Source organism: Garra rufa, chromosome 3, assembly GCF_049309525.1.
Source record: "Garra rufa chromosome 3, GarRuf1.0, whole genome shotgun sequence".
Classification (NCBI taxonomy): Eukaryota; Metazoa; Chordata; class Actinopteri; order Cypriniformes; family Cyprinidae; genus Garra; species Garra rufa.
The window spans coordinates 7590986-7615873 of record NC_133363.1 but is presented as its reverse complement, the minus strand read 5'-3'; the positions used below and the strand labels follow the sequence as shown (position 1 = coordinate 7615873).

Here is a 24888-nt window from a genome sequence, read left to right as displayed (position 1 = left end):
CAACCTAACGAGTATAAATTAAGGAAATTCCTTCGCAGTGACAGAGATAACCCTTTCAAATGAACGATCAAGTCTGCGGCAGCCTAATTTTAGGCCTGGTGTTGATTGAATGTGGTGATGCTGTGGGGATGAAGAAAGAGAGAGAGAGAGTTTGGTTGATCCTGTGGGGAGTGGGTGGAGGAATGTGGCGGCTGTGTTGAAGACTTCCTCCGCTGTCTCTGTGTTCCATCTCTGAACCCACAATGCCAAGATCTCCACTTCATAAATCAGCAGTGCTGTTTGAAAAATGCTTCATGATACACAAATGTGTGAAACCACTTAACAACAGAACAAAAGTGTTTCCCCTACTTTCAGCAGCTGCAGCTAGTAAAATAAGGCACCTCTGAGAGGCTGACCTCTGAATTCACCTCATCAGTGGGAGGGGTTTCATAAAGAGAAAGCCTCAAAGAGAATGCTGGGATACATATCTGTGAATGCTTGTGTCTTAAACACTAGGTGTCCTGTATGGGCAACTAGAGTCTGAAAGCAGAGAATGCAAGGATTGTAAACTTGCAGTGAAAGTTTGACCTTGAAAAATTTAGTGCTACTCCTTGACCATGCTGTTTCTGTTCTCTCTCATTCTCTGCTCTGTCTCCCAACTAACATCTTTTTATTAGAACACTGCTTGAAAGTAAGAAAGAAAGAGAGAGAGAAAGAAAGAGCATTTAGGGATAACGTACTAAACTAATTGAGTCACTTCCTGATGACTTCACATCTCTGCTTTTCAATGCAACAAGCCATCATCTCCATATATTACTGTAGAACCTTTATCCCTCATTTCCCACTTTTTTTTAATTTAGTTTCTCTTGGTTTTCCCCCTTTTTACATGCATAAAAGCACATGATGAGAAAACAAGGTGTGAAATGATTTTTTTCCAGAGGGGCCTCAATAAAAACCATATGACACCTCAGGCTGAACTGCTTAATTACAAAGGGATGAAAATCTGTAGTCTGCATCTGGTGAGAACATTGCCCCCATAACACTAATAGATTTACAGCTCCCAGTCCTAACCTTGGACTCCAGTGCATGGCAATTAGGCCATGCATAAGACGCCTCAATGAATGTCCATCTCAGTGGGGGGAAGTCAGGCTTGACTGTTTTTTTAAACCCTGTGCTACAGTTTTAGCCATACTCAAAGCTTGGTCTCAAGTAAGGTCTGAAAGTTGATGCTGTTGAGGATTCTTAACTAGCTCAATCAGCAAGATCATCTTGGTCAACTAATTCCAATTCTGGATCAAAACCATGCTGATTGCTGCTGGTAAAAAACATGGCTATCAATTTGACCAGTATCTACAGATCATAAACCAGTCTGGACCAGCCTGTAATTTCAGCAGGGTCTAAATACTTAGCTCAGCATTCAGCCATTCCACAATGGAAGCTCTAGTCCAGCACTTAACTAGCTTGCTGTGGAGTGGACCTTGATCGCACACTCCTGGGTGTCCACCACAAGAAGGATGTGGATTTCCTAATTTCAGCAGAACTTCATTGTGGATATTCAGAAGAGAGACATTGTCTGTGATGAGGGGTGAGTGAAAAACAGTGAGGTCCAAAGCCTCATTTCATGTGTGGATTTATTTGTCCCAAGACTCTCTTCAGCAGCCCAAAGCTAAACACAGTGTGTTTTCCAGCGCTCTGCCTTCCACTAAGCGCCGAGAGCAGCCTTGTGGCCTGGGCCACTCACAGGCCATTAATCTGGTTGCTAAGTCACTGATGTATTGACGCTGGTGAACCAGTAAGCCTGCCTGTTGCTCTCTTTACCACCCACTGTCTTTCTCCCAAACACCCTCTCTCATTCTTGTTAAGGCTCAACCAGTGTCTGTCCCAAAGAAAACGTACCACGTACCTGCCTTGGTACTGTGGTCATGTTCTGTGTGTGGGAAGGCTCGGCCTTACTCATCCAGGGGCTACGACACGATTCAAGGCTTTGTTTGAACTAATTTGACTCGCATTTTACTAACAAACACATGTAAATGTACAAAAAAAAACATACATCAAGCTGATCAAATTAGGCTATTAAAGGGTATTTTGGAAAACCGAGCAAACGTAGTCTTCTCACTATGCCAGAGGTGGAGGAGTTGAGGAGCTTCTGATTGGAAGGGTGTGGGCTGAGAGTGCAATATAAATTATACAACTATAATATCTTTTACAAGACTGAGGCTGGGACTGCTAAGATAAAACATTGATTAAGGCATGTTATAAAAAGGCAAAGTTGCTAAAAATCTGGGCTGGGAATGTAAAAGTCAAGAGGTTCAAACCTGGGGTGTAATCCATGAATGCTAGAAATGCTGAGACCTATCAACATTGTGCCCTTGAGCAAGCCACTTAACTCCAGGGGGATTGTGCCTGTAGTAAGTGAACTTTTAAATCGCTTCAAAGCATCTACTAAATGTCAAATAACTACATAAAAAGAAGTCAGGTCAGTCCTGCACCTTTTAATGCGAGGCAGTGTAATTGCACTCCAGATAACTCATCAATTTAAAATAGATTAGCTTTTGAAGGTTTGAAGAACTTTTGCCTGTTTGTTATATCTTTATAACTTCCATTGTTTACTCTTTATAAGGTGTTTTATAAGACAGATATTCAGTGTACTAAAAAGAGAATTACAGAAGGAAAGGTTGCAAACATCGAGAGAAAACAAGGGGGAAGAAAGAAGATTTGGCTGGAGAAATGTTTAGTTTTCCAGGCTGGTTGGATTAAAGCTATTTAACCTTAAGAAGAGAGCAGCGGAGAGGGACCACCCACCAGCTTGTGACCCATGCTGGTTTGTTTTGTGCATGATGGGTATTTGCTTTGTTTATTAATTTAAAGGAGACAGAGAGTGGAGAAAGACGTGCAAGAGGAATGAGTGAGACACATGCAGTGATGGAGTGAGCCACAAATATAAGACAAAGGTATATGGTTTTACCACACAAATGACAAATGACAAAGTCTTTCAAAGACTGACAAAAAACATGCTAGGATGGTGTGAGTGATTTTAGTTTCCAAGGTGTTTTGGGTGGTATCTTGAAGGCTCAAGTCAAAATAGTCCACTCCTGAATCTGTTGATCTGATATTCTGGTCCCTTAAATATGACTTAATATACCTCTTCTCAACAAGCCACACAATTTGTGGTATCAGTTATGTCCGTAGTCAAAACGTTGCGGAAGCAGTTACGCTCCAACGCTTCAAATAGTTAGGGTTTGTTTATATTTCCGCCTATGTCTACACATACCTTACAAACTACCGCACTCTTGCACCTTCCTACGGTGGCGTAACATACTCTCTGATCCCTGTGTACACCCCAGTCCCTCATCAGTCTCCAATCCCCTGTTTGTGCTGATCAGGCAGCAGATAATAGGATCAACAGCTTCCTTCAGCAGTGGCAGGAGCATTGCTTAGTTGCTCTTGTCTGGCTGCCCAAAAAGAAAGAGAGGGGGAGAAATCAAAACAAACAGCTATTACAACACAATAATATCTGCTCCTCAGCCTCTGCACAAAGAGATACGCTCGATTCCATATCCCCATCCCTCTCTTTCAACTTTTGTAATACAGGACAACATATGAAAACTGTGCATGGCCTACCACTTGTATCTGGTTGGCTGCTGGTCCCTCATTTAATGCACACTCTCACACACACTTAGAGGGGCATATGCATGCGTAATCATCAGCTGCAGCTGTGCAACGGGTCAGCGCCTGGCCTTACTGAGGTGGGGGCTGAAGGAGTTGTGAAATTCCTGCAGACTTCCAGACACAGCTTTAAGCCCGCCCACTACTCTACAAACCAATGTCGCGCTGCACAACGCCCCTCCCACGCTAACTGACAGCTCTCTCAGCAAAACTCGACTCCTCTTCTGGGGAAAAGCCCTCCGCCCCTTGTCTTAAAGGGAGCAGAGCCTCTGTTTGGCTTCTGTGAGCCAGAGTTCAGCACCATATGGATAACCTTGTGCTGACATGGATCTACATCATATAAATCTGATGCATACAAATCCAAAAAAGCCTTATAAGTCTAAACCTGGGCTCCTATATGTTATATGGCCTTTATCTTTGTCTGAAGGGAGGCAGGATGTCTCAGTAGCAGCTCTGTGGATATGGAATGGGCACTTTATTAGCGTGGTACTACCGGTAAATCAAAGCTCAGCCCTTCCTGGAACAGCAGCAAACCTTTTTTCCCCACTGAGCACTATTACTGAACAATCACAGGCCAGCCATGATAATTAGCAGAGTATCTCCATCTAAACGAGCGCCTCTCTCTCTCTATCGCTCTCAGACCTGCTTCCCCCCCTCCCTCCCATCATCTTTCTCTCCGTCTCTTCTCTAACTGATGTCTGGAGGGACTTATGGAGTTTGGGTGTGGTGCTCTCTCTGGCATAGAGGTTGAGCTTCACTGTCCACAGATGAAAGATATAACCACGAGCCGTACCAATAGTGGTAAAATACTCCCTTGCGACTTTAACTCGAAATTACTCTGCACTTTTATTTGATAATAAAAAACAAACACAATCTTGCTGGAGCCGGGGCATTCTCAGTCTATTTGTTTTTGATGATTGGAGTCTGTTATTATGATGAGGATAAGTCATGATAAAAATCATCATTATTAACGGAGGGGGTCTGCATCATTGATCAGGATTCTGAACGATATCTGAGAAGCACATTAATACCTTTCAGTACAGCCGCTACGGCTAATCCCCTTCTACGCATTACTGTCTGTTTTGTTTTACTGTGTTTTTTCTTTGTTTTCTCCAGAGTGTAGACATTTTCCTTCCTCACGCCCCAGCTGATCCGGTTGGATTGCACTGGAGGGAAAAATAAGTAGAAAGAGTCCAAAATCCAGACGCTTTGCGCTGGATCCCAGGCCGCGCTTGGAGTGCAGTCAAAGCACTGTTAGCATAGATGAGACACATCAACATGTGCTACGGGGTTCTGTTTGCAGGAGTTTTCGGGCAGCAGTGAACAGATGACAGAATGTGTGAGCATGTGTGTGTGTGTGTGTGTGTATTTGTACATGTACGGGGAGTGTGTAAATGTGTGCAGCACACAGTTTGTATAGTTTGTGTGTTTAATGGAGCGAGACCAGCACACTGGTGCTGGTGGTGCGGGGGTGAATGTTATGAGGTCTTTCTTGGGTAAAGATTCCCCATGTGATAGAGACGGCACTTTCTTTCTCTCTTTCCACGGCCAAGCGGCATCTGGAGTGGATTTTGTGCGAGCAGACACCGAAGAACATGATTACATTCAGTTAACTGTGCTCTAAACTGATTATGCATGTGCCAAGCTAATGGACTACATTTGCAAGAGGAAAAATAACATCCAATCAATCTCAATTACCCCAGATTGTACCGGCCCCTGAGACAAGGAAGGTAGCCAGCCCGAAGCTCCTCCTCTTAGCTTGAAAGGCCTGCCTGGAAGACCTGCCTCTCTCCATCCTGTCTGGAGCGGAGAACCAAGTCTCAGACTCAAGGCTGGCATGAGTGCAGCCCAGCACCTGAGACATGCTTACTCAGCAAGAACGAGAACTCAAAGATCAAGTGAATGTCTCCTTGAAAATGTGGTGGTGTATATAAGAGTGGTGCAAGAGACAACTGAAGGAATCATGCAGTTTACGGATACTTAAAATCATCCTCAAAATGCATTTGCAACTCATTTTATGTAAGTAAATTATCTGACAGTATTGTGAAAAGTCTCTTTATGACAGGTGGTTGGAGGAGTGGGGTTAAAAAATAAGAGGGATTGGTAATGTCGTCCAAAAAGGAAAGCTGTGAACAAGTTATTACATTTTGATGAAAGACTACAAAGACATTTTTAATTAGAATAATGTGCACAATGAAATCTAGAATTTGTATTACGAAAGCAATTAGGGTTGTTCTCGATTTCATGTTCCCTTTCACACGCATACTATGTGGCAACTTTCTCTGACTCTGCAGATTGAAGGTTCCACCAACAGTATAGAACTTGAGAAACCTAAGCTTTGTCATGACCTGGGTATTGTTGTGCGGCCCATCTGCAAGTGCTTATGGGTGACCATCATGACATCATTCTCGCCACTACAAAGCAGCCATAGAGCGGGAACTCGGAGGGTGCAGTGGAAGGTAAAAGTTCATCTGAGATGAGTGCAAGACTGACTGATGGGTGTGTCTGAAACCAGAGAGGAACTCAGTCCTGTACCCCAGATACCAAAGTCGGGAAGCATCACCCCTGCTGTGCAGTGGTCTGTGCGGTTAGGACAATTCTCTCAAGCTCTCCAAAGGCTTTCGGAACATTCCAATCCGTGGGGTGGTGGGGGAAGGTGTATTTTTAGAAAGCCCTAATATGTGCCGCATACCACAGACTCTCAAATTATCCCATCCAGCTTAGCCTTCAGTTTAAACCTTCCTTTTTAATTCCAGTAATTACAGGCTCCAATTTACGGAGCTGTGCACACAAAGGGCCTGTTTAATGCAAACCAGTTTGATTTGGGCGAAGTGTCCCAAGGATCTACCACATCTTAGGGCCTGTTTATGCTGACTTGATGATTTATTTTCTCCCAGCAGGAGGTCGAAGAATTTTGCATTTTGTATCAGATTTCATTCGGAGGGGATAAATAGTGTGTTTTTCATTTTCCTTTCCTGTTTTATCACTTGTACAGTCAGCTTAGCTGAGCTAGCAAATCATACTGTTGGTGTCAGCCAGTCAGTATGTCTATCAGGGCTATAAATTCACTGCAAAGTGAAGCCTGTGTCATTGTGGGGTTAGAAACCCATGCTACAGCAAGACCTCAGCAGCAGCATGTGCTTATCGTCCTCTAATCACATTTGTATGTCATGAAATACAGCTATAACTCAAACTGTGAATGTCTTAGTTTGTGGGTAGGCCTGTCGCCACTGATGGAAGCTGCTTGCTTACAAGGCTGATGCCGTTGTCAGTCAACTCTGCTCTCTCTTCCTCTGTTCAGATCTGTGGGGCTTTTAGGGCTGAGGAACCATTTTAAGCAGCTTAAAGCGTACAAATTATCATGCTTGGATGTGTTGAACATTTCTAATCTGCCACAGAGTACTGAACATTCGCAGTTAGGTGGACTAGTCTCTTTTCTGCTGGCTCTCTTTCTTTAAAGGGAATGTTGGCAACGGAAGAAATATCATAGTGTTTCTAAAACATTTTGGTTCATTAATGCAAGTATGAGGTGGATGCTGGAATTTGGAGCTCCATACAACACAATAAACTGCAGTTGGTGGCTAGATAAGATATATCTTTGCCATTTCTTGCCTAAACTCCTGGTTCCCCGGGTCTCAAACCCTGCCTGAAGCTACACAAGGCCCATGACTACAGCAATGCCTCCACAGGTCAGCCAAGCACACCAAGAGTCTTGTGTTACATATTTGAATCATTGTGGTATTTGTAAATACGCTCATTGCGTGTTCAAGCTTGAATATGGCATACAATCTCGGCTCAGGCTTGTCTGCTTTTATCATGAAATGCCGAGGAAGCTGGTTTATGGTCTTCCCCTAATTACCATTACAAACTAGTTCATCAGGGAAACAGCTGACCAAGAGTCTCTCAGCTCAGGGCAAGGTAATGACAAACCTTGACAATACTAGAATATCTTTGAATGTAGAGGGTTCACAAATGGGAAACCTGCAATGAAGTCAAAGGTGTACTGGACTTTAACAACATAGCTCTGCCTCTGAAATCACTTTCCTTTCCAGCTGCCCTCACTTAGTTGGTGCAGACAGGACAAGTAATGTTAACTAAAAGCCAAATAGCTATTAAGCCATTGTCTTAGGCTACGTTTGGTAAGGTTAATAGCCAATGATGTCTCACCCTAGCATTTTTTATTCACTCTGAAGTATGTTAAAGCAGGTTGCAAATGCATGTTGTCTTTATAGATGTTCTCTGAATAAGATGCAGTAAAATGTATACTTTTGTTCTCTCTCAAAGGTTTAACACTTGAGAAAGGAGTTTAAATAAAGGTCAACTAAGCATTGGCAGTGATGTACAGCTCAAATGGGTGGTATGTGAGTCAGTTTCTCATTGAGCATGAGAGAACAAGCAATGGAGAGAAAGAAAGGGAGAATTAAGGAGAGAAGTCCCTGTGTGCAGTCGTGCCAGTCTAGGTTAAACACAGCCCGAGCTAGGCTCGCAGACACACAGGATAGGTGCCTAAATGGAATCAGGCCTGTTAGATTTATGGCCATTTGTTCAGAGAGTGTTCATCCATTGGCTATTATGGAATGATTAGAGTAGAAGGTGAAGCTCCAAGTCCGGCGAAAATCAATACGGCTGTCGAGAGCGATTCTGCCCTTCCCACTCCGAACGGTATTAGCACCAAACCTCTGTCTCTTCACACTTCTTCATCCTCTCTTCCAGCAATTTCATCAGCTGCCCTTCTCCCCACCCTGCTGACCTGCCATGTTCCTCCCTCCCTCTAAGTGCCCCTGTTCTCCCCTCTCCATTGCATGCGCATTAGACCTTAATATACTGCACCGGGCCATCACTCATAGTCGGCAGTAGAGACGGAAAGTGCTGGTCGATTCAGTTGTACAGTAGGCTGGAGGTGTGTTTAAACCCTGTAGAAAGTGTAACACTGTGTGCCATTTCCTCCAAGTTTAACAAAGTTTCTATCCTGCCCTCCCTTGACAAGCTATGACGCATTTGTTTTTGTTCTGAAATAGGCAGAACAATTATTTGAGGCTGGATTACTTGTCGTATGGCACTTGGTTAGAGTAGGACTATCAGAATCACTCACCTTGTACAGCTTGAGACTGGCCTCATGGCGGGAGTTGACTGTGTGCATCCTCAGTTTTTCCAGGCTGTTGGTATAGTAGTCGCAGGCATTGCATTTGAGGTGCACAGGGTTGCCAATGGCCACGCACTTGAGGCGCCACTCATTGCCCTTGCCGCCCTCCTTGATGTGTGCCACCAGCTGATACTTCTGCACATGTTTGTCAGTCTTACAGTGCAGCTGAAAGTTGGCCTTGAGCTGCGTGGTGTAGTGGCACAGCTTGCACTGGTGTGAGTCGCCTACCACCGCTCTCCACTCCTCCTCTGGGAGTGAGCGCTCGGCGCTCATGTGCAGGCCCAGCACGTCCAGGTTGTCGGTAGTGAAGCGGTTGCACACAGCGCACTGGAAGAGTTTGAGGGAGGGGTCGCTGGTCTGGGATAGGCTTTCACCCAAGGTCATCAGCTCCTCTGAGACCAGCTGTCCCCCACCCAGGCGTACATCCATTGCAATGTCCCCTCCAACTGAGAGCAGAAGACACAAAAAGTCATCAATGATTGGTCAGACAGAATAATGGCCTTTCACAAGCACACTGTTTCTTTTAAAATACAGCATTTAGCAACACTTATTCATTAATTTTCATCTGTGGCAATAAGGGACATATGGACACATGGTCCAATACAATGTAACAGTGAGGGCTGGGCATTTCATCTGTGCTGATTTTCCCTCCCTCATTTAAACTTCCTCAAGTTACAAGAATGTCCTGGGAAACAGGGAAAAAGTGCATAGTTCAGCCTTTTAACAAAGAGTCATGTTTGTCTGTGCAGTCAAAGTGGATTTGCTCTCCAGGATAATGTGCATGTGTGTATTTATCTACATAATTTTATTAAATCAAGATTATCCTTTCCTTTGAGCTCAGAAAAGGAGTAAGAAGAGAGAGAGAGCGAGTGGAGGTGTGGATTTACACAGTCCTGGACTTTCAATGCCCTGCCATTAAATCAACTGCAGAGGCTGTGAGCAGAGGTGCAAAAATAAAGTTATTCAATCATTACTGGAGATCTAAAGAGCTACCAAGCACACATTACTGTAAATCAACTACAGGCATCTTTTTACAAAACAATAATATAAAACAATTAGATGTTCCTTGTTGAAGTCTGGTTCTTTCGCCTCTGATTGGGAACACATCAATGCAAAAACCTTCTTGCTTGAAGTGTTTGTGTTTTCTTGTATTTATGTATTTTTAAGGAATGAAAAGAAGGTGTAGGGACAAAAGAAACTATATATTCAACAACAAAAGCACAAGGCATCTAAGAACAGCTTGGGGAAGACGCTAGAGGCTGAGATTTGGAGACAAGGGATGCATAGAGGCTGTTGCCTCAGTTCGCTGATCTTCAATCTGTCACTGCCCAGATTGAGAGCACCCGCTGAACCAGTATGGCTTTACACTAAATTAATTCCAGCAGCTCCTTTTATTTATTGGGGCAGCATGCGGCCTGCTCATTTCACCATTACCTTCAGCTTTTAGTGCAGGGACGCAGAGACCTCTGGCAATCTCCTTCAAATCATTGTCAGATCCACCTCTCTGAAGAAGGCTATTTCTATTTATAATGCTTTCTCTTAGTTTGTTAATTCCTTACTTTTAAAATTTCCTTTTCTCTCTCTCGCTCTCTTTTTTTTTTAGCAGTTTTAAGTTTTTTTTATTGCCCTTGTCTTTTGAGGTTTGTTAAACCTCTCCTTTTTAGTACTCTTACAATGGGCATCGATTAACAAGACATTTGCTTTTCTTTTCATAAACCTTTCATGTAAATACTTGTAATTCTGTCAGTTATGTTTAGTAATCTTAACCTCTTAAGCATGTCTTGTAAAAAAAAAATATTTTGAATATTTTGCTTGTGTCAGTTGATATCAGTGTTAAAGAAGAGCAGGAAAGATGTTTATTATTAAAAAAACACTGACAGCATTATTCTGAAAGGATTTAGAAGTTATACTTTATAAAAACATAAATAAATAAATAAGAATTTATATTATGATGACCAGAGAGATTGTTTGTATAATGACAACACTGTTCTTTATAAGTGTTATGTCCTGTCATTTCTTCCCTGTAATATGTTTATTAAACATTCCTTCACCGGAAAACCAACCAAATGGACTATAAGAGGGAGGAAAAAAAATTAGTCACAGCAATCAATTCCTGTTTGTGTCTTTGAACTGGCAACAGTTAGAAACAAGTCTGTGCAAATTGTGGGCTTGTAGCTGGCATGCCAAATTCTCTACTATGCTGTTGAATTACCCTCACTAGGCCCCTTTTCCTTCCTTTTTTGACTATGGTAAAGTATATAGCTGCAATTACAAAAGCAGGAAAAAAGGACAAGCCGGTATGCAGTGGTAGTTGCATAGTATTGACATGAAAACAGCGATGTTTAGTATGAGCCTAGAGAACAGGGTCATGTGGAACACTCCCCTGGCCCCAGCCTACTCCGTCACACTATCTTTCACGAGAAACACAGGGGCAGCAAAAAGGGGAATTTCCCAGCCAAAGTGACCCAGATAGAATGACACATAGAGGATGCGAAAAATAAACCGAAGCCTGAGTGTTAAGAAGATGTGTGTGCCTGTCTTTCCCACTCGCTCACTCCCTCTTTTTCTCTGTGCGCCTGTGTCTGAGTTGTGGAAGCTGAAATCTGCAAGACTAGTAAGCACTACTTGAATACGCTAAAACCACATCCTCATAAATCTAATGTACCAGCTATGCTTATTTTTTTCTAATGTGTCAGACTTTACCCAAACACACATAAACAAACTATTTTTCATGTTTCAGGCATTAAACCAAGCATGATGTCTGCATTAAAGAATTATGTCTTTATTTCAAGAACGTTACATGCTGAACATGTTGCCACAGATTTTTTTCATTACACTGTAAATCAGATTAAATATCTGTCACTCAAGTCAATTCAAGACTGAAGGGTGCACCTTTCATAAAGCATGATGACTCCCCCACTCCACAAATTTTGTTTTCTACACACTTGGCTTAGTGGCTCTTATCTCTCTCCATACTGACACTCGCTTCCCTTCAAATACATTTCAGCCTTATATATGCCTATTCTTTATTTCTCTCTCCTTCACACACCTAATTTGTTTAAGAGAGTCAGTGAATGTTAAATAAGGAAGGTGTGCCTGAACGCTACAGGCACAGACAGAGCTGTAAGCGTGGGGAAATAAAGTGTTTGTAGCCATGTGTTAGTATGGGTGTAGATTATAATGCGGGCAAGTGTGAGTTTACAAATCCTACATGTGGGGGGAAAAACAGAAACAAAAATATATCACCCATATAAAGGAAGGCTCTTATCTGTCTTTAAGAAATTACACATTATTTGTTAAAAATTGAGAAAACTTGCATTAACTGAAAAATGGGTTAACTGTAACTCACTAAACTCACCTAGTGCTGGGGCCAGAGCCGCCATGTTGGGGTCCAGATGAAATCCTCCAAGCAAGAACTGGGCATCAGCTCCTGATGGATCAATCTTAAGGCCCGGTGGCAGGCTCATGTTTTGGGTCAAGTAGTATTGGTACAGCTCAGCTTCTGAAGGTGAAGGCATGGCGCCTAGACCAAGCCGGCCATGCTGCATTTGGGTCATGTTCTGCTGAAGCAGCATCATGTTGTGCATGTGTTTCTCGCTCGTCATGTGGATGCGCAGGTTACGTGCTACATTGGTCTCATAGTCGCACACCTCACACCGCCAGGTGGGCTTGCTTTTTGGCTTGGTAGGTGAAGGGGCCCCACAGGGCCCTGCCATGTGGGTGGAGGACTGGGCTGGATGATGGTGGTGACTAGGATGATGGCTGCTGGCCTGGGTAGCAGAAGAAACAGGCACCACCCCTCCAGGCGCATGCCCAAACACCGGTTCACCAGCGGTTGGAATAGTTCCTCCATTTTGTAATGTCTGCATGTTGTTAAGATGCTTGTCAGACTGCATATGAATGCTTAGGTTGCCTTTGGTGGTAGTGGAATAGTTGCAGACCTCACAGCGGAAGGGCTTGTAGCCACAAGTGTAGCTCTCCCCACGGGCAAGGCGAGGGTGACTCTGTCCACTGCTGCAGTACACACAGGAGCTTCCAGAGTCAGGATGCTTCTCCTTCATGTGGGCCTCCAAGGTCTGCTGGTATTTGTAGTGCCAGTTGCACTTGGGACACTTCAGTGTCTTGCACGAATTCCGCGAGTGCATCATGGTCATATGGCCACCCAATGAGCGAGAGGAGCCTAGGACAGTATCGCACTTGGGGCACTCCACCCCACTCCCTCCACTGCCCCCAGCCCCATGGTTCTGGGTGCATTCACTCATTCCTGACATGTCACAAGCAGCTGTGTGATGGAGGTGCGTGTGAGCATTAGGCGAAGGGTGTGGGTGGTGGTGATGGTGGTGAAGGTGGTGGTGGTGGTGGAGGAGGGCAACGTTGTCCTCATCTCCCTCTGCTGGGCATTCATTTGGTTCAGGAGCTGTGGCACTATCTCGATTGGCACTTTCCTCAGCAGCAGCATTGGACGCAAGAGGGGAGGACGTGCTCGCAGAGGAACATGCGGCCCCATCCTCATCGCCCCCTCTACCGGCGGCTGCCGCCATTGCCGCGGGGACTGTAGACCCCTGGCAGTTAAAGCTCATAGAGAGATCTGAAGCCCTCCCTCCACCGTCTGCAGCCATCCCGTCCTCTGACCCTCTGATAGAAGAGGAGGACATGGAAGCAGAGGCTTTGCTGCTGAGTGCGGGGCTGGCTGCAGAGAGACAAGCAGAAGGCTGGAGAGCGCTACTAGGCATTAATAAAGGAGATTTGGAGATGCTTTGGTTTGAGACAGCCGGTTCCCCCACAAATCCGCCACCGCTGCTGCTACTTCCACTACAGGCCACCGCAGTGCCTTCGTCCTCCACTTCTTCATCCTCTTCTTCTAAAAGAAGCTCATCCTCTTCCTCTGAGGCCATCTCCTCAGCATGAAGGAGAGCCTTTCTTTCACAGGTTTCTGCATCCCCATCCTCCCCTCTATGAGTCCCCTCTTTCCCCACAGACCCCTCTGTTCTCCTACCCTGCTTAGACAGAGTGTTGGAGTCTTTGGCTGGGCCTGGGGTTGAGGTAAGGGAAGGTTTGGGGCTGCCAAGACCCCCCAACGCGAGGAGGGCTTGTTGCTGGAGACCCGAGTCAGAGTCTTTGTTGAGGAGGCTCTCACCTCCCTCACTATTACTGCCCCCTTCTAAATGAACCCCGCTGAACGTGCCATAGAAGCTCTGGCCTGAGTTCATGGGTACCAGGGTAGGCGGTGGAGGAGAGTTTTTATTTTTTGGTTCTAGGAAGCTAATGAGTGGTTCTTTGTCTTTCCCAATGCCCTGTATAATCGCCGACGCGTGCTTGTCGCCTAAGAGCCGGCGCTCGTCCTCACACAGGGTCATGCGATGGTCATGGACTGCATGAGTGACAAAGGAGCGTGCGTAGCCGAAAGACAACTTGCAGAGGAAACACATGAGGATGGGCTTGCCTTTGCCATAAAGGGCTAGGCCGTCAAATTTGGAGAAATCCACGTTGTTGGGAACATCTTTGGATACGCAGGACTTCTTGGCAGACCCGTCGCTGTTCAGGTAATCCTTGTTGCTTTTGTGCCGCACATCAAAGACGCGGAAACTGTGCAGGACAGGACTGAGGCCTGCCAGGGTTGAGGTATTGGGGAAACCTTGGTCTGAGGAGCCGAACCATTTTCCAAAAGATGAGGCTATATGAAACGTGTTGATGATCTGAGGGTACACCGAAGAAGAGGTCCCCGCAGGTTCCCCTGATTTTCCCCCGCTGGGGAGAGAGTTTGAGGGGAGCAGGCCTGGTTCCACGCTCCCATCACTTTGGATCAGCTGGCTGAGACTCTCCACAATGTAGGCAGAGCCATCAGGCTGGTAGACTATCTCTCCAGCCAGGTTTTCCACATCACTACTCTCCTCTTCCTCCTCTTCCTCTCCATCTTCGCTCCCACTCTCTGTGGCTCCCCTCCGATGGGAGGGCTGTTGCCGCATGAGCATGGGCATGCCCCCTCCACTCGGCACCATAGGTACACCAGGGAAGGGCTGCAGACTAGGGAAACAGCTGTCAATCTCCATATCGTCCAATTCTTCCAAGTCTTCGTCCTCTTCTCCACAGCTCACTTCCTCCTGCTCCTCCTCCTCTAACCCCTCTCTTTTGGGGTGCAGCCGTCTGGTAGTGGAACTATCGCTGGGAGTCTGTGATAGTGTTTGCTGATGCTGTTCTCTCACAGCCTCGCAGGGTGTGCTGGGATTCTGGAGCTGGGCTGAGTGGGGTGCAGAGAGAGACAGGGGCTCCAAGGAAGGGGGCTGGTTGCAAGGTGGGACCTGTGCGTTAGGGTGATCGTTCCAGGGTTGTGGATGGTGCTGCTGCTGGGAGGTGGCGGAGGAGCCAAGCCCATCGTCTGTCCCAGAAACCACGGGAGACTCACAGCTTTCCATGCTGATGCCTACATGAGGCGTTCATCGCATCCAGGCCTGATGAGAAAAAAAGAGAGAAAGAGACAGGTATAAGCTACTGCTTGAAATGTGTAATGTCTCAGAAAAAAATACATAATAGACATCTTTAACGTTTTCTTTTCATTGTTTCTATTCAAGCTAATTTTCAGTTTTACAATGTTCAACACTGAACCAGACATACAAAGAATCTTGATAAATGGTGACACTATGTACATGTATAATGAGTGGGGAGCAGCTTAATGTATAGTAGATTAGATGAGAAACAAAAGTGTGAGATATAATGGTGGAAAATGACTCAGTGCTCATTAGGTTAGATTAGGTACTTAAACACAATACCTCAGACAAGCACTAATAAGGCAGCTCAGATGCCTCATCCTGTCATATCAGCCAGTTACCATCTTTTATCTAGACCTTCCACACAACACCCGGAGTCTGCTATGTTCCAAATCCTGCATACATTTTTTTTTTAATTAACGTTGAGTCTGAGAAACACAGTAACAGAATAACTTAATGGATAAAAAAAAGCTCCATTGTGCTGCTAATTAGACACAGTGAAACCCGCCATCAGCACATGATCCATCTCACACCCAAAGAAAGAACTGAAGGTTACAAAAATATATTAGCCACGCTGTTCTAGGACCTCCATTATAGAGAGATCCCACACACAGAACAAACTGCACGAATAGATCATGCCCATAAGTGTATGCGTGTATGCTTTTTACAGCAAGCATTTATATTTATGCATACAAATACACACAACATAGAAAGAAGGATTTGTTTATATTATTTTTTAAGCTTGAAATACAACAGCAATGTTGGTACTCCAAATGCTGTGTATAGATCTAGCATCCAATAACCAGAATGCCTAACCTGGTTTTAAACACTCCTCTGCCTCTGAAATAATAAATGAGAGCCGAACTTTCTAAAGGGGAGTGCTGCCCCGAGCAACGAAAGAGCCATGAGCAGGCCACAATTTCAAGCAGGCGATAAAGGAGATAAAATTATAGCGAGAGATACTGCTGAGCTAATAATTTTAATAAAGGGATGCAGGCAGCATTGATTAAAGGGGGCAACCGGACTGAAACCAATAACTCTGGCCTGCCCTTTCACCCTCCATTGCTGAATATTACATGAGCAAAGTTTCCCGGCAGCACGCTAACCACCGCGTCCTGCCTGATTAGCACATTCACTGCCTCTACTTGATTTATTTACTTATTTACTTAGGGATGCAAATTTCGGCAGTGATCAGACACTGTGTCTGCAGCCCCACCCCCACCAAATGTATTAACATGAGAGTGTTTGGCTGGGGAGATTGATAATGTTTGTCTCCCTCTTCATGAATGTCTGATGAAAATTTGACACCCCTCAAGTCCAACCCACAAAGTCACCCGCTCCCTCCCCCACCCATGTCAATCAATGACCTTTTTTGTTTGTTTGTTTTTGCTGCTATTGTGCATTTCGCTAATTTGCTAATTGTGTTGGTTTTGTATAATTCTACTTACATTTCTACAAAATTAACTCCAGAATTACAGTACTAATAATGTGTACCTTGTCTAATTAAACAGACACACCATAAATAATGAGGTTATTATTGACTATTAAAACATGAAGATTAAGTACACTGAAAGCTGTAAATGGTTAAAGTGCTTCTCTATCATTCCAATACAAAATAATTAAGTGCTGCACTATTAGAAAGTCAATCCACAACAATATGTTTAAATTCAACAACTGAAATAAGTATAAAAATAACATTCCGGTAACATGTTTCTATAATGGCCCCCTCAGCGCTGCAGCAGCATTATGGGATTGTATGTAATAGACGGAGCAGAGAACTACTTAAATTGTTAAACATAAACAGCTTAAAGATTATGACTCAGGCAATCACAAATGGTCATTCCTGAAAATCTGCCACAATACGCTTTTCATTTAAAGCAAATGAGATGGCTTCCTTTAAAGAATTAAACAGTGCTAGAGAGTGGCGGCCCAAGCTGTCTGGGCGCGTCTGCTGCTTACAGAAAACAGGATTGCCCTTTAAAATGGAGATGGTCTAATTCAATAACCTGCAGTGGTTACTGATGTGCAATAGGATTGTCTGGAGTCTGCCAGTCGCAGATGGGCGGGCAGATATAATGTAGTTTGTCCGCTCAAGGTCTGCTTCCGAAGCGACACCTGTTTAAAGAAGGGAATCTTTAATCTCTCTCTTATACTAACGAAGCTCAGACAGAGAAAGCAGACGCTCACAGGAAATGCATATTAGGCATTTCTCTCATTGTGTATAAGAGCCTTCAGCCAGTCAAACCTTTAAAACATCGTTTCCTTTATATCCTCACTGATCTGTCATCAAGGCCTCGTCTTCATTAAACAATCCACACCATGAAGCTGTGAAGCAGGAATTTAAGTGTTTCTTAGAGGGACACAGAAACTCGTCTCAACTCAAATTAAGCAGAATAGAAAACATTCCCTCTTAACCTGCCAAACAAAGTAGATAAGGTTTTTAACGATTAAAAAAAGAGCGCAGTACATAATGAACACTGTCAGAAGCTGGGTCTGGATGTCATTTAGAGGGGATAGAAAATGAGATAAGTTTTTATTTATGGGCCTTTTCATTTGGTGGGATTTACTGGCTGAGCAAGGAGGGAATTAAAGGCTAAGGACCCATCTGATTATAAGCACGCACAATCACCTGCCCAGGGGCCAGGCCTCCAGAGGCCCAGCGCTCCCGACCCTCTCCTGGGGAATTAACTCCTGCCCGGCCCCAGCTGAGAACTGCCACGGGGTGCAGCCTGACCCCCACGCCACACCCTCAGCACCCCTCAATACGTGAAGAACGTATCCTTCCAGAGACTATCAAAGGAAGAAAAAAGCTTCATCATCACCTCCCTGTGGTCTGCAGCAGGCCCTGCTTTTCTTTTCCCATCTCCCGCCAGATCTAGCCATCACACGGGCTGGCCACTACAGGGTTAGGGCGCTTATTGAAAAATCAATGGCATAAATGCTAGGCAAGTTACAGGAAGATGTGGGAAGGGAAGGTTCCTATTGATAAAGCAGGGAGGGCCTCCTGATATTGCACAAGGGGATGTATTCACTGAAGCTGGGTGAGAAGGTTTCATCATTGAAGCATGGCCAATTGAATCGCAAACATATGTAGAGAAACATCTTACCCCACTACTGCATTATCAATCTTAATGCTAAAAATGCCTGAGTTTTCCTTAGTTAAAAATGAAACAAACTACAACTTAAATACGCTGCAGCTGACAGAATATTTATGTCAGTTTGTTGAGCTGAGTATAGTGCAAAATGCATATAGTACATATGAAAGGACAATGAGAAAGATTTCTGCAGCAGTGCTCTTTATTCATAAGAATCCAATAGCAATTATAGTTATTCAATAAATTGTAAATAATACCTATAAACTTCATAAAAATAATTATAAAAATCTAAAAAAATATTTTCCAAATAACATGTTAATTGTTGCTCATATGTGACCCTGGATATTATTTTGAAATTGACATTTTCAAATCATCTGAAAGTTGAATAAATAAGCATTCCATTAATGTATGGTTTGTTAGGATAGGGCAATATTTGGCCGAGATATGAAAATCTGGTAAATCTGAGGGTGCAAAAAAAATCAAAATACTGAGAAAAATCACTTTTAAAGTTGTCCAAATAAAGTTCTTAGCAATGCATATTACTAATCAAAAAACAACTTTTAGATATATTTACGGTAGGAAATATCTTGCCACAAAATATCTTTATGAAACATGATCTTTACTTAATATCATAAAGATTTTTGGCATAAAAGAAAAATTGATCATTTGACCCATACATGTACTTTTGGCTATTGCTACAAATATACCCGTGCTACTTAAGACTGGTTTTGTGGTGCAGGGTCACATATAATATAATATATAAACTTCTTTTTATAATAATAATTATTATATATAAAAAAGTCTAATTTGCTAAATGATTAATGACATCAGTGACAGAACATCATGACTCTTATATAATTCAAAAGCACTTCTGCAGAAGTTCCACACTGGGTATTTTGAGTCAGCACCATTTATTCAATTTCAGCTTTATTAGCGAGCAAAGGTAAACAGAAAGGGCTGAAAAATTCCTCCACCTCCTTTTTCCTCGTCCTGAACGTTTAATGTAGACACAGCGACACTTCAGAGGAGTTGCTGTGTCAGAAGGCAAAAAGTCACCTCAGGTCGATGGCACTCTGGCTGTAAACACTGCTTCCCGTAAAATCAATGATCTTTAGTTCAAGCTATCAGTCTGTGCAACAGAAATAGCAGCGGCTGTGATGAGACTGAGGCTGTGGAGAGAGGGAGGAAAAGCGATAGAGAGAGAAAGAGAGAGATCAGTGCAGCGTGGCTGTGGGTAAGGGATGAGAGAGCACAGCTATCTGCTGCTCCTGCGCACAGCTCCACTGCCAGAACTGTGCTGAAAACGGGACTAAACGCCGGTTCCCAGCATGCACCGCTCCCAGAGCCACAGCCATTAGCGAGCGAGGCCCGAGCGCTCTACCTGCACGCTGACACTAGTTAATAGATTATGTTTGTTGTGGAAATGGGAGGTACTCCTCTGTGACTTTATGTAACAGTAAACATCTGCAAACTCATCTGTTACTAATTGGTCTCTGGCCTGAACACAAACGAATTGATTCCGAGGTATCAATAGCGTTCTCTGTTCTAGGGGCTGAAACTGAATCTTGGTGATAATTTTCGCTCTCGGGTAACAGCATAAGATCTGTAAACGCAATCAATGTAGCAAAACAAAGGGAGCATGAAAATGTTTTCCTGACAGAGCGTGTGATGCAACGTCAGGCCGCTTTTAGCGCCATTTACTCAGCTGGCGAAATCTGGAGCGGGTTCAAAGGCAGCTGAAGGGGACTCCGCGTGCTGGCAAAGTGTCTCATCACTTTTGGTGAGTGCGAAAGAAACAGGCTCCTCGGTGTAATTAGAAGTGGTTAATTAGCTGTGGGTTAATTACTCAGTTCGGAGGGGAAAGCTGGCAAAAAAGAGCTGGTGGGGTGGTAGAGCGAGGGGAAAGTGGCGAACACGCAGCAGGAAGCTCCCAGTCTCCTGCCAATTAGCAGGCAGCATGGGGGGCTGGCGGAGGAACAGGGCCGCGAGTACAAATGAGCTTCACACCAGCCCACTCGCAGCCACAGAGCTAATACCACACTCAACGTATCCACATTCCCCTATTAAAAATGCATACTGTTGGAGATTCTCCGCTCACTGTTGTTTTTGGTAAGCGCTTCCATTTGCCCAACAGCCACTCGTTTCTTCTTAACATCGCATGAAAAGACTAAAAGACTTTTTACTAGAAAATCCAATACGACCTTATTACATTACAGGTGTACTATAGTGTAGGAATATTCATCAAATTATAAATATACCTACAAAATACAAACCAAAAATAATAACAATAAAAAGATGAAATAAGAGGAAGATGTCGTTTCTAGAAGAGTAAAACAGTTCTTGTTTTGGCCCCTGCATGCTGTCTTTTTTCTCTCTTTTCTTAACAAATCTTACAGTAAAGTAATAGCACATTATTTGCCTCCACCTTCCCCAGTGGTTGGTTCAGATAAAGCTTTGTGTTTTGTAAGTGCATAAATTATCCCAGGGATAAAGGTATTGATGTATAATCAGAGATGGGTGATCATGTTCGTGCTGCAAAAAGCCCTCCATTCACCCCCAGGCACATTGAGTGCGCACAGCATGCTCCACAACACAGGAGGGAGGAGTGGAGAGAGCCTACTTACTTCTCAAAAAGAGAGAGAGAGAGAGAGAGAGAGAGAGAGAGAGAGAGAGAGTGCATTTGCCTGTTTACCTCTCGTGAAGAATGTTGTGTCTTCATGTGCCTGCCTGTACACTTTGCATTTGCGAACTAGATCAATTCGAACAAACAATTAATTACAAGATATTTTCTCCACACGCATACTGAAGACGTGTTTAAGATGTGTTCACTGCGAACCCAACAGATGAGTATTTGAAACAAAACAATATCCAAAAAAACAATAGAACACAGCATTCTGGTTTGAAACTTGCATGTTTAAAAGTACAGCGATAGTTGGTCTGACAAGAAAAACTTACAAACCATAAGAATATTTATGATTTTTCATCTCCTATAAAAGGTTACGTGGGTATGTCTGACTATGTGTAACTAACAGATTTATTGAAAAATATTTGTTATTGCTAAATCTATGAAAACACATACAAACACATTCTCACATATGCAAAATCTGTACAGAAATACAGATTCAAATAAATTAAATGTAGACTATATGTGACCCTGGACCACAAAACCAGTCATGAGTAGCAAGGGTATATTTGTAGCAATAGCCAGCAATACATTGTATAGGTCAAAATTATCAATTTTTCTTTTATGCCAAAAATCATTAGGATATTACGTAAAAAAAATTGTGTCCCGTGGAGAAATTTTGTAAATTTCCTACTGTAAATACATGAAAATGTAATTTTTGATTAGTAATATGCATGGCTATAACTATAGCTTTCAGCTGATGTATAAATCTCAATTTTAAACAATGTACTCTTATGACTGGTTTTATAGTCCAGGGTCACATATATCTTGATGGTTTTGAAATTACTCACTTCTTACTAATCTTAGAATTAAAAATATAGTATTAAATTATTATATCCTACCCCAAACCAGTTGTAAACTTAGGTTTAAAAAAAGCATTATTCATTTAGATAAATTTACAGAAAACAATATACTAAATGCATATACATTTTTTAGATATTAAAAAATAATAATTAGAATTTTAGGATAAATAAAGCAATTTAAATATAAGGGTTTACTTTTATCCTTACTTTGTAATTGGACAGGGTTAGTATATAGTAGTTTAATACTATATTTAACCCTAGGATTAGTAAGAGATGAGTAATTTAAAAACCATAGAAGTCAAGGATAAGTCCCCATTTAGATAGCTAGGTAAACATGTGTGTGTGTGTGTGTGTGTGTGTGTGTGTGTGTGTGTCAAAGGCAGCCAGGCCCAAAGGCTTTCATTTTCATTAATTATCAAATCTCCTCTATTAATAGCTCAAGGAAGCGGCTCTCTCCTCTCTCGTGAGGGAGTGAGACAGAACGAGAGAGACAGACAGATAGAGAAAACATAAAAGCAAACATGGAAGGTTAGAAGAGAAATATGCAAACTACAGAGTTTTTCTTTTTCTTTTTCAAGCACCACGCTTATCTATCTTGTGCAAAAGCGGATGGTTGACTGGGTCAGATAGAGAGATTGAGCTCTGTCAACATCTAAATAATGAGACCACCATCCCCTATGCTTCCCCGTGACTCCCTCATGACACCACTGATTTATTATACATATAAGAAATATTACAGTTCATCTGCTATAAGGAGTTTGGCCCACTCCCTAGCCCCCCTCCCTCAATCAACTTCCTGATGTCCAAACATCTCCCCCCCTCCCCTCATGAATACCCTTACTGTTTCATCTCTCCTCTAACTGAGGCTGCAGTTAAGGCAAGTCGACCGCAAACACGGTTGTTAAGATGATCAATACCATTGAAATATTAAACCTTAAAAAGCCGCATTATTGATTGTAAGGCCGATGATAAAACTGTTCATTATCATAATCGCTGAAGCTTCATGTAAATGCTTGAGAGAGGGACTTCGGCTTCACCTAGCACTGGGACACTGGATTTGATTTCCAGGGCCTCTGAGTTGTATTTTTCCACCCTGCGGGGAAGTCATGAAGGATTATTGGTGAGTAATGCCACAATATGCTCTTCAACGACATGTTGAGCACCTGAGCTTCAACTCAGGAATCAGCATCAGGCAAGCTGAATAGATCTTGGATAACCCGCCTCTAATCCAAGGCCTTTTTAACTAATCTGGAAAACAAATACCTCAGTAATGACCCAGTCCTGCACCTGGTAAAACAGAGCGACGGGAGAGACAGCACCTGGAATTAGCCAAATAACCCAAGTAGGGCATTCTTAAAGGCGCAGACGCCCTTTTAGTGCTCCGCTGAAACAAATCCAAGCTATCGGGTGTCCTGAAAGTGACGAGAATCATAACGCAAGAAGCGACAGGCTCACTCTTGGGCTTAACGCTCTGTGTCAACAAGTGTAAAACTCACAAACGGTCCAATAACTTGCATGCCAGGGCACTAAAGGTTACAGGCTAGCAAAGGTGCCACAGAAACACTGAGAGGTTTCAAGGCTGCCAGGCAGAGGAGTCACGGCGAGGCCTGGTGTTTTGTTAAACGTTTAAACCCGAGGAGTGCGATACGATCCCTCTGGATGGCATGGGAGGGCAGACTACGGAGGAAACTTGAGCAAAGAGGGCGACAGCTGTTCTGAGTTCAGGAGTCAGAAAAGCAGTAACGGGGAGGAGAAGACGCAATCTACTACACGTCCTGCCCCGGCCGTGGGTATTCAAATAGCGACCGAGGATCTAATACCGGCGCAAAGGCAAGCACGCTCGCACAAACAAGAGGGATTAAAGGGCGTCCCAGTGAAACCATTCTGTGGAAGTGATTTCTTCGCTCTAATTCTTCAGCGGGATATCCTGGATAAATAATTAGAGGCTTTCTTTGAAGACCCTACACTGCATCTCCATTCACTCTCCACTTCACATTTGCTAAAGTCATTAATGACAAAGATTTGGAAAGAAAGTACGAACTTCTTCTCTGGTACACAAATACTTCTTTTATGAGTTCTGGCCCAAATTCCTCTCTGCTTAGTTAAATCTCTTATCCTGGGAAAGAGCCGTGCTTGCTTTAAGCAATAAACCTCAAGGGAGGATGGCTTTCTACTGCACTCCCCACCCGCCCCGACCCCCTTTAAAGAATTATGGAGTGTTAATAAAGTACAAGGAATAATGTGTTCTTTGGAGAAACAGAGGGAAGCAAAGCCGGAGTGTTGTTGGTGTTGAACATCCGGGCGTTTAAAAAAAAGAGAATGAGGGAGAGCGAACAAATTACAGTTAAACTTTTTTTTCCAGGCTGCTCTCATAGCATAACCTACAGGTGGGAGTTTGAGGGACTGCCAGGGCGAATTAAAAACAATTCCTACTGATGGCACTGACTTTTAAAGCCCAGCTATTCTCGAACAACAGCAAAATACATCTCCAATTAGGTACCCATGCTCTTACCTACTGACAATCTATTTTTACGGCTGCTACGGAAGCTTAGCAGGCTCACTTTCAGCAGAAACATAAACAAAAGGGGAGCTGACAGCTGTAATGATGTTGAAAGCTTCGTTTTACGCACAACAACCAAATTGTTAATGTTCACACTATTATTTTCTAAACTACACAGTGCCAATCCACCTGCAGATGGTTCGATCAGTAACAACTTTCATTATCTAAGTGTATCGCTTTGTGGTATGTAGACACTGCCAATAAATCATAACCATAACTACAGACGCCTGCGGTTTATCGCATTGTACAGACCTAGCCCGCAGTATTTACGAGAAAAAGGGCCAAGGCAAAGCAAGCGAAGTGACGTGCATTCTTCCTCAGCTGTGATGAAATGAATAACTCTCAACAGAGGAAGAGAAAGAGAAAAACACTATGAGAATACAAGTAGTTAAGTGTGTAACAAGGTGGCCTCGAGGCCGGTGTTGAAAGATGCCGACGCTCTGGGCGAAGAGGAACATCGAAAACATTTAATGG

The 24888-nt window shown here is 43.4% G+C and overlaps 1 protein-coding gene across 1 annotated transcript in view; it reads right to left on the bottom strand.

The window, feature by feature from the left end:
• Positions 1-15201, bottom strand: part of zfhx3b (zinc finger homeobox 3b) — a 93495-nt gene extending 78294 nt beyond the window's left edge. Inside the window, exons 1-2 of the mRNA XM_073835643.1 lie at positions 12147-15201; positions 8738-9234 (exon numbers count right to left, since the gene is read on the bottom strand). Of these exons, the coding sequence (XP_073691744.1) occupies positions 8738-9234; positions 12147-15201 (3552 nt within the window). The remainder of the gene's footprint in view (positions 1-8737; positions 9235-12146) is intronic.
• Between the last annotated feature and the right edge of the window lie 9687 nt (positions 15202-24888).